At 35.4% G+C, this 15,060-nt stretch overlaps 2 protein-coding genes across 3 annotated transcripts in view; one reads left to right on the top strand and one right to left on the bottom strand.

Annotated features, from left to right (window-relative positions):
• Positions 1-15,060, top strand: part of LOC116304197 (opioid-binding protein/cell adhesion molecule homolog) — a 31,110-nt gene that overhangs the window by 4,785 nt on the left and 11,265 nt on the right. Inside the window, exon 1 of one of the 2 annotated variants that reach the window (XM_031713889.2) lies at positions 14,086-14,402. The exons of the other annotated variant lie outside the window; for it this stretch is intronic. Within the exon in view, the coding sequence (XP_031569749.1) occupies positions 14,315-14,402 (88 nt within the window). The 5' untranslated portion in view covers positions 14,086-14,314. Of the gene's footprint in view, positions 1-14,085; positions 14,403-15,060 lie in introns of those variants that run through there. 2 annotated transcript variants of the gene reach the window in all.
• On the bottom strand, positions 199-14,060 carry LOC116304196 (uncharacterized). Its single transcript, XM_031713887.2, has 10 exons — positions 13,844-14,060; positions 13,101-13,460; positions 11,291-11,389; positions 11,056-11,165; positions 8,075-8,142; positions 7,109-7,260; positions 5,488-5,628; positions 4,508-4,538; positions 3,901-4,051; positions 199-3,610 (listed from the first exon to the last, which is right to left on the bottom strand). The coding sequence occupies exons 1-10, from the start codon at positions 13,893-13,895 to the stop codon at positions 3,419-3,421; spliced, it is 1,356 nt and encodes a 451-aa protein (XP_031569747.1). The 5' UTR covers positions 13,896-14,060; the 3' UTR covers positions 199-3,418.

The following is a 15,060-nucleotide window of genomic DNA, read 5'->3' as shown; positions in this document are numbered from 1 at the left end:
ATCAAGTAGAAACCATACGCACTGCTGCAAGTCATAACCGTCAAGGAAAATGTCACATTTCGGAAACTTTCGCATGTTGTTATTAATGCGCACATATGAAATTTAAAGGCGCAAAGGAAAATAATTGTGATGTTTTTACACACATCAAGCTGAAGTCCAGCGCACACACGTAACCCAGGAATGACAAGGAAACCCATATGCAAATTTTTGAAGTTGCTTTTATTAACTTTATCTAGTATGAAACCTTTACAAAACTGTTATATGCATGTAGTGTAAAAACACCCATGTATTACAATGTATTAAAATGAAATTTACAAAATATTTCATCCCTAAAATACACTTTTAAGAAGGTATGAAATAGTACTAACAAGGCTATAAAGAGTATCTTATCTATCAAAATGTAAATTTGAATTGGTATTTGGATTGCTATGTGACTTTGACTACAAAAATATATGGAGTTGAAATGGGTGCCTATATGGCATTTTTGCAATATTGAAACCAATATTAAGGCATAGAAGCACCCACATTTATATAACTTTTTTAATATTGTTTTTAGACTTCTGCCTAATAGTTTATCTAGTTTATATCCAATTTAGTTTATCTTCTTAGCAGTAATGTGATAAAATCGAGTAAAAATATGAAATATAATTTTTGTACAGTCCATGATGAGTACATAAAGTATTGACTATCAAAACTATTGCAATTGTGTAATGGCTGCCAACCAATTTACTGGTGTGTTAATATAAATTCATAAAGAATACCAATCTTGAATTTTAGGGTGACTTTATAAAAATATTATTTTTCTATTTTTAAAAATTATTTGCCATAATTAACTTACTCGCACAAATTATTGATATTGAAAAGAATTTTATAAATTCTACGTCGCTACGGGAACTAAATTATCTTAATCCCAAGTTTTATTTGCGTACTAAATTGTTTTGTTAAAACAAGAGTACGGATCAAATTATTAGAGGAAGAATGAGGAAGTTAGCCGTGCATTTATATTTCAAATACCTAAGTTACTATCATAAGAAACACACAGAGAAAGTTCACTTTGAAACCATGAGAAAATTATTAAACCAAACAAAAACATGATTAAAATCTACCATTCTAGCGTGACACCTCTCTAGAAGAGTCTGAATAACAAAAATGTTTTCATTTTAAGCACTTCAACTTTAACCTCATTTCAGCAAAACGAGCTGAATAAAGACAGATATGGTAATTTTGTTTTGCTGATGTAATGGTCCAAGGTCTGAATTTGGCGTCCTATTTCGACTTTTCTATGAATAGAAAGTTAGTATTACAGATAAAAAACATTTTCTATCATATCTTGAAGCACAAGGATGGTTTTAATCTCAAAAATAAGCGTAGACAGAGAAGCAGTTGGGAAAACGACTATTAAATATTGATGCCCAACTTTCCAAGAACTGTCTGACAATGTTATAGAGGTTACGTCATTAATACTATTAACTGAATTCAAATTTCACCAAGTTATCAGTCTTGTGTATTTTAACCTTTGGACATGAGATATCAGAAGTTATTCCAAGGATATTATGTAGGCTTAATACACGTTTTGGCAAGTTTATTGTAATCAAAAAGAAGGAATGATAATAACGTGAGTTAGGTTTTGTTGACACTAGATGTTTACATTCTGCACCACCAGGTTTTGGATCCCATCAAGCATCAATAGACATTTACATAAAAAACAGACATCAAAGAAAAGCGGATGGTACAAAACATTCGAGTAACCTTAATTTTTTTCACAATATCTAATATTGTATGTCATAATCTTCGACACTTTCGATCCATTAATCATAAAAGAAGTAATAGAAAAAGGTGTTTACTTCCACATGACATTGATAGATTCCATTTCCATGAATCACAATCTATATTTGGAATCCGTTGACTAGAGACTTCTAGGAAAAACGTCAACAAGCCAAAACATCTGCAAATCTAATTATTCATAATGACATACTCAATATGGGACCAAGTGGTCTTGGATGTCCCCTTTCCCTTCAGGGACCATACTCTGAAAGCGGAAGTTTAATATTCCTACATATCTTTCAATAGAGTGCCTAGTAAGTGTTAAGAGTGAGCTGGACGTAACTGAATTAAAGAGGAGAGTATACCTATAGGCTATTAAATGTTCGTTATGAAGAAACATTTAGAATCGTTGTCTTATTTTTTTTGGTCATTTTGTATATACTAAAAATCCACTGTCAAAGCGTTTTAAAAATATAATTTTCCTATGAATCAAAATCATGATCTAATGCATAGCAAATTACTTTCTTGATTTCTTCAAAATGGTAGTGCATGCATTTTTTAAATGTTTGACTTAGGAAATTCAACTAGCCGGCTTAGTTGAGTTATATGAAAATTGCCACTAAGCGGAAAGCTACTATGCCCTTTTAGTATTAATATCAATGTCTAGAACAATTAGACCCTATTACTTGCAAGCCATTTAGTTTATGGATTGCACTACAATTACACTCGCATTAGAAACTCAGTCTTGCAATTCAGCTTCTGATCCAATTGCTTAATAACAAAAATGCCGCAGTCCCACTGTTTCCTGGAATAAGCAAAGTGCATTCTGGTCTATCTTGGATGCAAACTTCTTTTGATCAAATAATGTGATTATTTGCAATATTTCTTTAATGAGGGTGATAGCGAACAAGGTGCATTGTGTTTCAGTTTGGGTATGAACATCTTTTTGTTCATCATGCCTTATATGGTGTTGTTTCTACCCCAGCTAGACCACAATGCATCATGTTAACGAATTCAAGAAATGCCAATGAAGTTAGGCCTGCTTGCATTCTCTTTGTCTTAATTTAAGAAAACTATCTTACTGTATAAAGTGGTTGACTGCAAAAGCAGGGAAAGATATGCAGTGCCACTTGATTTATAAATTTGGATGTAACAGCAATAAGTGGCAATGCAGGTTCAATTAAAAAAGGTCACAGTATTGCAATTAGGCATTCTAACAAAGAAATGTGGTCTAGTTTGTGTTTGTGCATTGCAATTGTTCATCTTGCATTAGATGTTATTGTTTGATCATGATTCTAACATATAAAATGCACTTTGCTGGTTCAATCATGAAAACATCAATACCTTGCAAGAAGCCAGAAGTAATGCTAATGCTTTAAGTTACTGTAACGATTTACAATGTCCGACAATGTAGCTACAATCATTCAAAAATATAATAAATCGATGTATACTAATTACAAAAAACAATTGCAAAAACTCTTTGCAAAAAACAAAAAAACAAAAAAAACACACACACACACACATACAAAAAGACAATTTCGAGACATTGCTAACAACCATCCTGCTTATTTTTCCTGCAAAACTGCAGGCCAAGTTGCAGGTTGCCTATTTGTTAAGCCCTTCTACATAAGTAGATATATAGAGTCGTTAACCTTCAAGCATAGCTGTTATCCTGTATGTTACCATATTGTGGTGGCGGGTAGCGCTGTTTCTTTTTCTCACTTTGAATGTCTGCATAAACTGTATCGCCAGTTGCACCAGTTGAACGTCGGTCTGATGGTGGCCTTGAACTCATGCTTGCATTGTGATCATGATCCAATACTGCATAGACAAGCTCGTCAGACTCCTAACAAATGGGAATATTATGAAGTCAATAATATAATGAATGGTAATCATAAGAAAACTGGTCAGATTCTGGATTGGGAAAAAAGATTTTCAGTGCATATACATGTGATTCCACAAAGTGCTGCTGACTTTTTTCCGCATAGGTCGTGTCAATTCATTTTTAAACAATAGCTAACTACAGTGCACTACACTACAGTACAGTACAGTACGTTTCTCTAATGATGACTTAGGCAACTAAGATCCAGGGTGAACTGTTGATGGATCACCCTGTTGAACTCAATTTTGACATACCCTAGGTTTGTTCTTGTTTTTCTTGCTTTTGTCAACTACGGCGTACTGGGGTAATGATTGGTCACCCGACTGTTTGGGAACTGAAGCACCCGGTTTTTGTACACTGGCATACTGCTCCTCTGGTTCGCCGTGTCTTGCATCCATTTCATATCTAAAAATGATATCAAATAGTAAGAAAGACCAGCAAGAGAGTAAATACATGTACATGACGATGAAAAAAGAAAAGGAAACTGAAAAAGGAGAGTTGTGAAGCAAAGGAGAACAGAACAGAGCAAAGCACAGCACAGCAGAAGTCATAGAGTAGAGTACAGCTGTAGAGTAGAGTAGAGTGGAGTGGAGTGGAGTGGAGTGGAGTGGAGTGGAGTGGAGTGGAGTGGAGTGGAGTGGAGTGGAGTGGAGTAGCGTAAAAGAAAATAAACGAGAAAAAGAGACTTGTAAGAAAGACACACACACAGAAAAAGAGTAAAAAGAAAGGAAAAAGAAACGAAGAGGAAACTGGGGAAAAAGGAAACGAAAAGAGAGAACGGCAAATTCATTAAGTTAAATAAACCAATTGAGCATTAATCGTGTGACAGCACGAGAAAAACATATTGAATTACATACTTACCCCGGTGCTGGTCCTGTGGAACTGCGATAAGCTAAAAAAAGACAGATTAGGTTTTCAGTAACTATTGCATATCAAACTAAATTTAGTAAATTTTAAGCAACTGCTGGGAATCAAGAGCGGCATAGCAGTGGGACACTCATCTCTCACCTCTAGGGTCATAGGTTCGATTCCTGGACTCGGCATCATATGTGAGTAAAGTTTGTTAGGGATCTCCCTCAATTTGAGGGTTTTTGTATGGGCTATTCGGTTTTTCTCTACTGTATCTCCACTTCAGGGTGTTATTAGTTATAAGTTTTATATAGCCTTACCATGGTCTTTTTCAGAACAGAGTTTGTTTCATGGTTCGATTAAAGGTTTTGATAATCACTAGCAGTAACTAGTTGGGACTGCGTGGGTGTGTTCAATGAAACAAGTGAACAACGAGGAAGCTCACCACCGTAAAAACGTTTGCCATTTTCCTGGCGTTAGTTTCCATATATTTTACACTGTGTATAAGTTTCTTACTTATTCAATTGTTAAATTCCAAGCAATGTTAACGCTATACGAGGGTGAGTATTGGAGACAGCATACGAAGTTTCAGTCGGAACAAAGACGGCATAAATATGTCCTACAAACGACATATTTTTACGACCGGTTCGCATTTCTGCACCCAACAATACAACATATGTTTTCAGGTTTTTTAATTCCATCAGTTACGCAATATTGACGACTCTTAAAACTCCAGTGTATATGCGGCTTAGCCTCACTTCTGAGTTCGGTAAACAAAAGCAGAAATTAGAATAACAAAAGAAGCAACTCCTGGATTCGAGGCTAAGCTCGCATACACTGAAGCTTTAAGAATCGTCAATTTATAAAAAAAAATGATGGAGGCTAAACCAGAAGATGCCTGAAATATGTATGGATCGCAAAAAGACGAAAATGGCTACATATTCAACTCTTAGCCCCTAAAGAAGAAGTAGTATTTGCTTAGTTTTGATTACCTTTCTTGGATGACTTTTTGCGGCACACGAATAATATAGCTATGACCAGACCAGCAATAGCAAGGACTCCAACAATTACAACACCAGCAATTATTCCAGGATGCACGCCAGTTGTAGAAGCTGGTGGACGGGGGGTAGATGCTGTGACCAAAACAGATTTATACCATTTTTATATGACCTGTTAAACAATATGCCTATGCAATAATACACTCTTTGGATTCAGTAACCTGTTATCTTCCAGTAATTGCTTTTATTCGCCACAATCATTATCATACTTTAATGATTTAATTTGTAAGCTTCATCTGACTAAAAAGTTAAGAGTTATAAGCAACAGTGTTAGACAATTACTGTGCAGTGCTGTGGGCCAAAGTAAAGGAAATTCAATATTAATAATTGTACCCGAAGAAAATTGTTCAAAAACAAAAATTATAAATCCCTAAGTAAAAATGTTAGATGTTGAATACTATGGGCAATGTAAAATTCACAGAAAAAGGTTGCAACAATACGAAATTTAACAAAGAATTGTCTGCAATTTTTTCCAGCATATTTTCATCTGTGCTCATATAATTTACATAATATGAATATAATACACTTCTAGCTTAGCAAGTGACATCCAACATGCAACATATAACAAAACCTTCACCAACTTTTTTTACAATAAAATAGCTGTATACGAGTAGCCAAGCTAAATGAATTATTACATTTAAGACATTAAGATCTAAATTCTAAGGAATCATGACATATTGGTTTTTCATATCAAAGAATGTCTATGAAAACAGAATTGAAGAAAGATATGAAAAATCCTTTAAGAATTGCAAGGCTTTTGATTTGTGAAAGAAACATGAAAACCAGGCCAAATACGCCAGAATCTCAGAAATCCATAAAAGCTCCAATTTTGATTTATGATGTCTTGTCTAATTGAGCTGGTATTATGCAATCCATATTTTTAATATTCATTGTTCTTAAGTTCTCCCAAGATTTCAGATGGTAAAGGAAGTCTTGATTGAAAAAATCTCTGCATGTTTTGCCATAAAGAAAATAATAATAATAATAATAATAATAATAATAATAATAATAATTATTATACAGCTTCTCATTAATCCCATATAGGTAACTTTCCAATAATTTTCTTAATTGGACAGGTCTTGTTGATATGGGATTAATTAAGCAGCTATATAATTAATAGGTAATGGGATTTCATGCTCCCCGATCAAGAAATAATTAGACTCGAAAAATTCCTCTGACTGCGAAATTGGAGTCGGCCTACGGCCTCATCCAATTTTGGAAGTACTCAGAATTTTCCTCGTCCAATTATTTCGTCCAATAATAGGACATCATGGAGTCCTATTACATATACTACTACTAATAATAATAAACTTTATTTATACTGGGAAATCCTTCAGTAGAGTGCAAATAATTAATCCATGAAACACTAATTACTAAATAGTACAAAATCGTGCTAAGTAAACAATAGAAAACAATAAAATTTGCATGAAATTGTGCTATTTAGTATTACTAAAGTTTCATGGTTATATTGTTTGCACTCTATTATAAAATACTGGTATCAATAGATGACCAGTTATCCATATGAAAGAGATCTCATAACTGTTTTTATACTTACTCTTTGGATCAGAGCACCCTAATGAGCCAGGGACAATTTCAAAGTTACCAAGGTTGCCATCTTTTATTGCATTTTCAAGAGGAGCACAAGCACTGTCACGTTTTATCCCACTTGTGAAAAAGACAATGAAAGTGACATTGATGCTACCTTCCCTAAATATGAAAAAAAAAACCAAACAAACAAACAAACAAAATGCATTAAATGACATAAAACATCTAGTTCAATTAAATCTATTTAATAAGAAATATAAAAAGTGCACGTATGTCTCTGTACCATATGATATAAACATGTTGCGGAGCTTAATAATAGCACTGTGAGTAATAGTATGAGAAAAGCAATCTTAAGAAAATGAGGCTGAGTGTTTCTCTTGCTCTTAGAGTGTTCTACAGCTCACATAGTATTTATACCACGAAACAGAGGCATTTATAAGCAGACATTTTATATTGCTTTTATAATTTTTTCTAAAAATTTGAATGAGCATCTCTCTGCCTTCTGATACACTGGAAACATCATAGCCAGCCAATCAGCACACATCTTATATCTCAAATATTTTATTCATTGAAAGCCTAGAGGGACCTGGTCAAAAATATATTACATATGAGCCTTTCCAGCTGAGTGGTGAACACAGTGCTCAAAGCAAGAGTGGACAAAATGACTGGCCTAATAGAATTATTAGAGATTGAAATAACAAAGCAAACATGGCTGCAGTAAAGCAAATTCATTTTTCTTCCTTTCAATATTTCTGCTTCTTGTAGGTATGTACATCATATTTTAGTTAAAAGAAAACAGAAAAATCCTGGGAATAAGGGCCGACTGCAAAACAGCAAAATGCGTCGTAATTGGCTGTAATTCACCGCTCAGCTGGTTAAGAAAGGGAAGAAGACTTTTAACTTGCTTACTATGATTAGCTTCTTCAATAAAACTAACCAGGTGCTATTAGAAGTCATGCATGTATGTTTGACGTACCTGAGACTAATGACTCTTACACTACCAAAGTAATGGAAGTTGCTATCATTTTTATAGGCCTGTTCAATCTAACCAGAAAAAGGAATAACATAACAATAAAGTTATTGTTTTAAGTTATCATCAATTTTTTTGGTCTATAATACATATATTTAATATATATGTAAAAAAAAAAATCATTTAAGGGGCACTTGGGTGAAAATCAATGAAAATGACTTGAAATTTATCTAGACTTATCTACATGTACATGGTCCAGATAGTAGCCAAGCAACATGTTTCCTTCACAGTCAAAAGTAGCGGGGAAAAAATATCAATTTTATTCACCCAGTATCTAAATTGTGAGTAACTGACGTCATTTACTCAACCCTATTGTTCTTTTTGCTTTTAACTAAAAATATCTCAACAGCAAGTGGCATCCAGGCTAAATTTTTCACTGATTTACATAATTGTAATTGAGTCATGTTATCCTGAAATACTTCACTTATTTGGACTTTCAAAAATCGGGTGTTTTCATCCAAGCACCCCTTTAAAGAAATTGCACAAATTTGCAAGCTCATTAATTGCTGGGATACCTGTGGTATACCAGCTATAAAATGCCTTTGTTTTATTTTTGTATTTTTCCTCCTCGACAAAATGTCAAAGTTGCGCAATAGTTACCCAGGGGTCTTCAGGAACTTACCCAAGAGACCTTTGCGGGTATCTGCTATAGGGTTCCCGTCTATAAGTCCAATCAATTATCATGTACCAGATGTCAATCAATGTCACTATGTTGTCAAGTGATTAAGAGAGAGCGGAGCTAGCAGATCACATGGCACAGGTTTATGTCTACGCATGCTCTATTTCGTTGACCGCCATAATTCAAGACAGCCGAACTAGAAATACTAATTAATTAATTTCAAACCGAGAAGATAGCGCAATGATTTTTCCAATGAACTTCATGGGAAAAAGTTTGTTTTGGTTTATCTATTCATGATTCATCTACTCGAGCAGTATCTTCTGCACGAACAAGCGAAGAATGATGAGGAGAACAGGCTTTCAAGAGTCAGAATTACGATAAGCCATAGTAAACCATTTCATTATTCATTATGACTCGTTATTCTCTTAAACTTGACAATATATATAGTCTTATATATAGCCTCTATTTATGTATTTATATTCACTGTTTTGACTTCAAAGTCTACTCACAAAGGAACATGAGGTACATAGCAATATTTATTTTAAGATTCTATTTGATTTAAGAAGCAAAATAAATAATTTTCTACGCACATTCCAGGGACGTTTGATCTTTGCCGTTCGAAGCGTATACAATTTCCTTTGACTTTTCTTCAAAAAAATGGCGATTCATTAAAAAATATCGATAGATTATAAAATTATAAAATGTAAAGCAATTAGGAGAGAGGTTTTGAGCAAATATTAGCCTGTATAATGCATGAGTCATGTGAAAGCCCCGCAAACCCCCCCACCCTTCCCCTTCGGGCATTGCCGGGGCCAAACCGGAGCGCTCGCAAGGAATTCACTGTATTTGAGCGCTCTGGTAGGAGGGAGATACGCTTCTTTTCACTGCTTTGCATGAACATGTCAATACTTACAAGTTGTGTACGATTTTGGTCTTGTGTTAAAACACAAGAAGCTCACAGAAGCTTTGAGAGCTGAATGTAATTTAACAAAACAAATAATAAATGAAATAAATAAAAGCTAATATTTACTCACATGAAGTGTTGTTTACGTCACCCTGGTGCTTTAGTAGTGGTTTCTATTCATTTTAGCCATTTTAAAAAATAATTTCCTTCCCTGTTGTATAACGCTGAATCGTGCATTAGTTGTACAACGGGGAAGGGAAAATTCTTTAACAAATCGCTAACATGGCTCAAAATCACTACTAAAGAACTAGGATGACGTAAACAACACTTTATGTGAGTAAATATTAGCTTTCATTTTTCATTTTTTATTTTTTTCGTTAGATTACATTCAGCTGTCAAAGCTTGTATGGGCTTCCTGTGATTAAAATGGCCTATAAAATTCATAAAATAAATTTGTCTTTGTTCATCGTATAGTGTAATTCACTGTAAATTCAAGACCAGGGACATTAACATCTATTAAATTGTTTCCTTGGGGACCAGGGTATTCACCTCTCACATTGTCCCCAGAGACTAAGGTGTTCACTGGTTTTCAGTGGACCAAAAAGTGAATGCCCCGGTAATGCCTGAAGGGGAAGGGGGGGGGGGGGGGGGTGCAGGGCTTTCAAATGACTCATGCATTAACATTTTACCTGAAGCATTTGAATTTTAAAGCGAGCCGTGCGAATGTCCATGCTTTTGAGACGTTGCATAACAACAAGCTAATTACGTATGCCAAAATCTGGATCCTGTAACTGGAATTGGAGTTCCAGATTGAGATTTTTGATGAGTATGGCATAAACGCTCTGCCTGAAAACGGCTTTTAACACTGTCATTCGAAATTTTGCAACTTATTTTTACTTCTGCTTTAGATTCTTAGAGACTCTGATACTAGTAAACCATCCCAACCAGGGTCTGGTTTATCATTACTTTGAGATGTCACGAAATACTTTATCAGTATTTTTGGAAGCCCAAACAACTAAATCCTCGTTGCATGTTGAAACCAGGTCCTCCAGATATCCAGGTATCCCAGCTTACCCTGGGACCACTGGGGTCTTAAGCCATAGACCTATAACAAAACTTTCCACTACTGTGTACAATTTTGTTAGTAAGTTTACTTTTTTTCACAGATATATAATATGCATTGGTAACTTTTTTTAAATTTAATTTCTTTTCTTTTTTTTAATAAGTACTAGTACAAGTAAAGCATGCAGCCTAAGAAGTACTAAATAGTGCTAATTTAACTAAATAGCACAAACTATTGAATGCTTTGGTGTTTTTACTCTACAATATTATTAGCCCATCAATGCTTAAAAGCTTGAACAGCATTAAATTTTTGTAATAGCTATAAAAATAAGGATTACCTACCGCAGTCTGGAATTCCTTGGCAAAATTCCTGAAAGATAAAGAATTGCTATCCTCCATGCTTTTCGAAAATTCTCTTTTAACTTTGAGAGATGTAGTTAGGTTTTTTAGGACTGAAATGAAAGAAAAAATCCTCAATAAATCTCTATTAATTTATAATTTGTTTGAAATGTACTTCTTAGAGAGGTTATTGCAAGTTATTGCTCACCAAAATATTGGGTAACAAAAAGAAACTTACTTGGTGGTTCAGTTGATGGAAAAGCAGTTTGGCCCTGTGTTATGATGCCCGTTGGTGATGAACTTGCAGTTGGAACTGTAATGGTAGCTGTAGTGGGAACTGTAAAAAAAATTTCCATTTATTGTGAATCCATCTTGCCTTGTATTAACATGCTCTTAATACTGGGCTGTTCTTATCACCCTTCTGTCTAATCCAATTTTATGACCCTTCAGATTTGCCCCTCCCTCCCATCCATAAAGGTAATGATTGTATCTTTATTTTGGAGAACAATAGCATGGCACACTAGAGAAAAAATCCTCAGTTGAAACAAAATGAATATGGTAATCATGCCTGCTTCCATCATACATTACGACTAAATTAATAATGAAAAAATAGTAACATTATAATAAATGAAGTGTGCAGTTCCTTCATTCAGTTATTAAAGGTCCCACCATGCACTTCCCCTTTCCTAACAGCCTTCTATGCAGAAGACATTGTTAGGGTCATCACAGGGGACTACCTCCCCCACATAAGAGAGAGAGAGAGAGAGAGAGGAGAGAGAGAGAGAAAAAACAAACAAAAACAGCAGCAACAAAAAACAAACAAACAAACAAAATGTTTCCAAATTTAAAATTAACAGTTTACATGGGATAGCAGAATTCCAATTGTTGCTTTTATTCAAAATACTTTCAGCCAAGCCCCCTACATAGCTCCCAGGTAATAAGACTGGAATAATAAAGAGCAAGCTATACAGTACATCAGTAAAATTCCAGAAAAGTAAACAGTCTTCAAACTAATATTGTCAAGATGCTATTTTCTTTCCTGAAAATGATTTTGAGACAATTCCTTGGCTTAAAGTGGGGATAGGGTCATCGCAATTCCCCAATAAGTTATAGCCATGCATAATATTGTAGTCATTCACTGCATTATAAGATGTTAAAACAGATATCTTAGATAAAATACATAATTGATTGACACTCCGATGAAGGACTAACGTCCGAAACGTCAGTTTCATTTTTACATACCATGCGGTGTTACAAATTATCTATCTATCAACTGTTTTATTGATTGACAGGTGTTTGCCTACAGCCCTGTCTTAAACGTTTTCTGTTGAGAATTATATTAAATTTGAAAAGTACAATATGGATGAAATGGTAATTTATGTAAAATATTCCCCTTGCCCTCCAACCTCACTCCCTCACCACCACGCAATTTCCCTGCTACAGTAATGATGAAAAGGTAAATTATACACCGTGAAAAGATGAAAAAACTTACTGACGTTTCGGATGCTAGTCCTTCATCGGACTAGCAGAGCTAGCAGAGCCTATTTTCCTTTTGTTTTGGAGGGAGAAAAATAAGTACTGCAGATATAGGATGTTATACTTGCCGTGCAGGCTGGCGTCCACGATCCTGGATGGCGGTGTATGAAAGGAAATGTCCTACTTTGCAGGCCCGTAGCTAGGGGGGGTGCAGGGGGTGCGTTCGCACCCCCACACGCGAGCTAAAGGTCCGCTTTTTAAGCAAGTGAGATTTTGGCTGGTATGATATTTTCACGTAAAACTAAGTAAAAAAATCGATTTTACTTTAATAATTTATCTACACCTATGCGTCCTATGGGACTTTAAAAAAATAAAGTATATGGTTGGTCCACGTTTTGTAAATTAGCACCCCCCCAACAAAAATCCTAGCTACGGGCCTGCTTTGGCAGAGCCTCCTTTTCTTCCTCCAAAACAAAAGGAAAATAGGCTCTGCTAGCAGGGATCAAACCTGGCAATATTTTGATATTCTTTTTATTTAAAGCAGAAGTCTAAATAGGGCATCAATATAGTACCTGGTTGTATTACATCCAGTTTTGTAGCAATATATCTGTAACTCTTTTCTCCTTGTAGCATGATCAGTGCCATGTACTGATTGGTATCACTGATGTTAAGGTTTGAGATCTTGAACCAAGCATGACCCTTTGACAGATTACCTACGAAACTGACTCTTCCTGCATAACTGGTTGAATTAATTTTGGTGTCAGGAAATTCACCAAAGGAGCTTAATACGCGGTAAAGTCTTGGATTCAAGTAATTTGTATCACCATCTCGTACTCCCCATGTGGCTTCCGACATTGCTGTACTATTAATCATGAACACCACATCTTGTCCCACTTCTCTTGTGAGTTGACTAGGACTGGATATTGACAAAACTGTAAACATAAAACAAAATTGGGTTACATATTTTTATCGTTCCTCGATGATTGCATATATAAGCTAGGCTAAAAAATTCAGATGCATAGCTCTAGCGCATATTGGAGACCTTTAGATCCGACTACAAGTACGAGAACGATTTTAAAATCGGTCGTGAGTGCGTTGTATTAAATCCTAGTCCATTTCCCATCTTTTGCAATCTAAAGTTTCAATCTTCATATACAACGACTAGAAATGATAATGCCAATCTTTAAAAAAAATTGTACTGTGCTGTAGTCGTATCTAAATATCTATATTAAGCGTATATTTATTCGTATTTATGAAGCCTCGTTCGGCATATTCTTCGAGCTACAGCCCAACCGGGGCCTAACTCATATATTACCTTTTTCACCCATCACTAACGCTATAACAGAGAGAAGCATATGCCAAAACATTGTAAAAACACAAAAATTAAAAATCTCCTGTGATGCTGATAGACTGATATTTTCTCTTAGAGCCTTCGCTGTAACCGGTCAGCAAGAATCCACTCACAAGTAGCTAACACAAATTTCCTTTATTTTGCAAGACCACAGCAACTTGGCCATTTGTTTCTCTGGGTACGCAAGAAGCTCGCATAGTTGGTGCTGACAAGAATTAACACGGGCTTTGAATTGGAGTCGGCCGAGAGGGCCCTGGGGACGAGGTTGAACAAGGCGCAGGGTTGGCGCAGGGACTGGATGTTTTCGAGCATCTTTCATAACTTTATAGCTGATTTTAAATCGTTGTCGGTTTGTTTCTTCAAGGAAGTCAAGCACTAAGTTCCATCCCTAGATATTTTTCAGTTATAGACAAGTAATCGAAGATACTTTTTACGATGTTCATGAAAAGAAGGCCTGCAATATGTCAATGTAGAACCTTGCTATTCTTCATCGTGTTATTACTAAAAACCGCCATCGTTGCTGGTAAGAAAAGAAAGGCTTCGACTTCTTTTTGTTATAGTGTGATCACATAAGCTAAAGAGAAGTTTCATTTTCAATAGAATTTACTTATGTTGCTCGAATATTTCAAACGAACCCACTAACTCAGGGCGAGGAACGTCGTCGCTTTATTAAGGGTGTGCCGAAAACCTGGATCGGGCCATGGCCCTACCTATGGCCTACCTTTGTTCCCCTTAATTTCATCGAAATATAGATCTCTTTTTCACGGTATTCATTTCCAGAAGCCCTCTGAATGAATCTTAGCCGACAATGGCAGCCCGGCAGCTTTTCTTAGGGCCACAGGAAGTCCAAATTTCTATTGTAACTATGCATTTTTTAGCAGCACCCATCTTGACTGTGATTATTTTATTGTATAGGATAGGTAGCAATGCTACAGTAAATGATAAAGTACATTGTATGTACATTGAATCAAGAACAATAGTGTTGTGAGTGAAGGCAACTTTACAAAACATGAGCTCATGCGATGCAGCAGTTAGGTGGTGATTATAATATAGAGTATATCAAAATAAGAAAGCCCTAACTGGGATAGTCGTTCAATCTACCAAGTGTTTATCATCAACCACCTGGATTACCTTGAGGGATCACATGCAGCCCCGTTTATCTCACTATTTAAGAAAAATTA

This window comes from Actinia tenebrosa, unplaced genomic scaffold (assembly GCF_029948245.1).
Source record: "Actinia tenebrosa isolate PJP-AT-01 unplaced genomic scaffold, QUT_ActTen_1.0 PGA_scaffold7__59_contigs__length_16204524, whole genome shotgun sequence".
NCBI lineage: Eukaryota > Metazoa > Cnidaria > Anthozoa > Actiniaria > Actiniidae > Actinia > Actinia tenebrosa.
The sequence above is the reverse complement of the archived record's forward strand: the minus strand, read 5'-3'. Positions and strand labels throughout refer to the sequence as shown.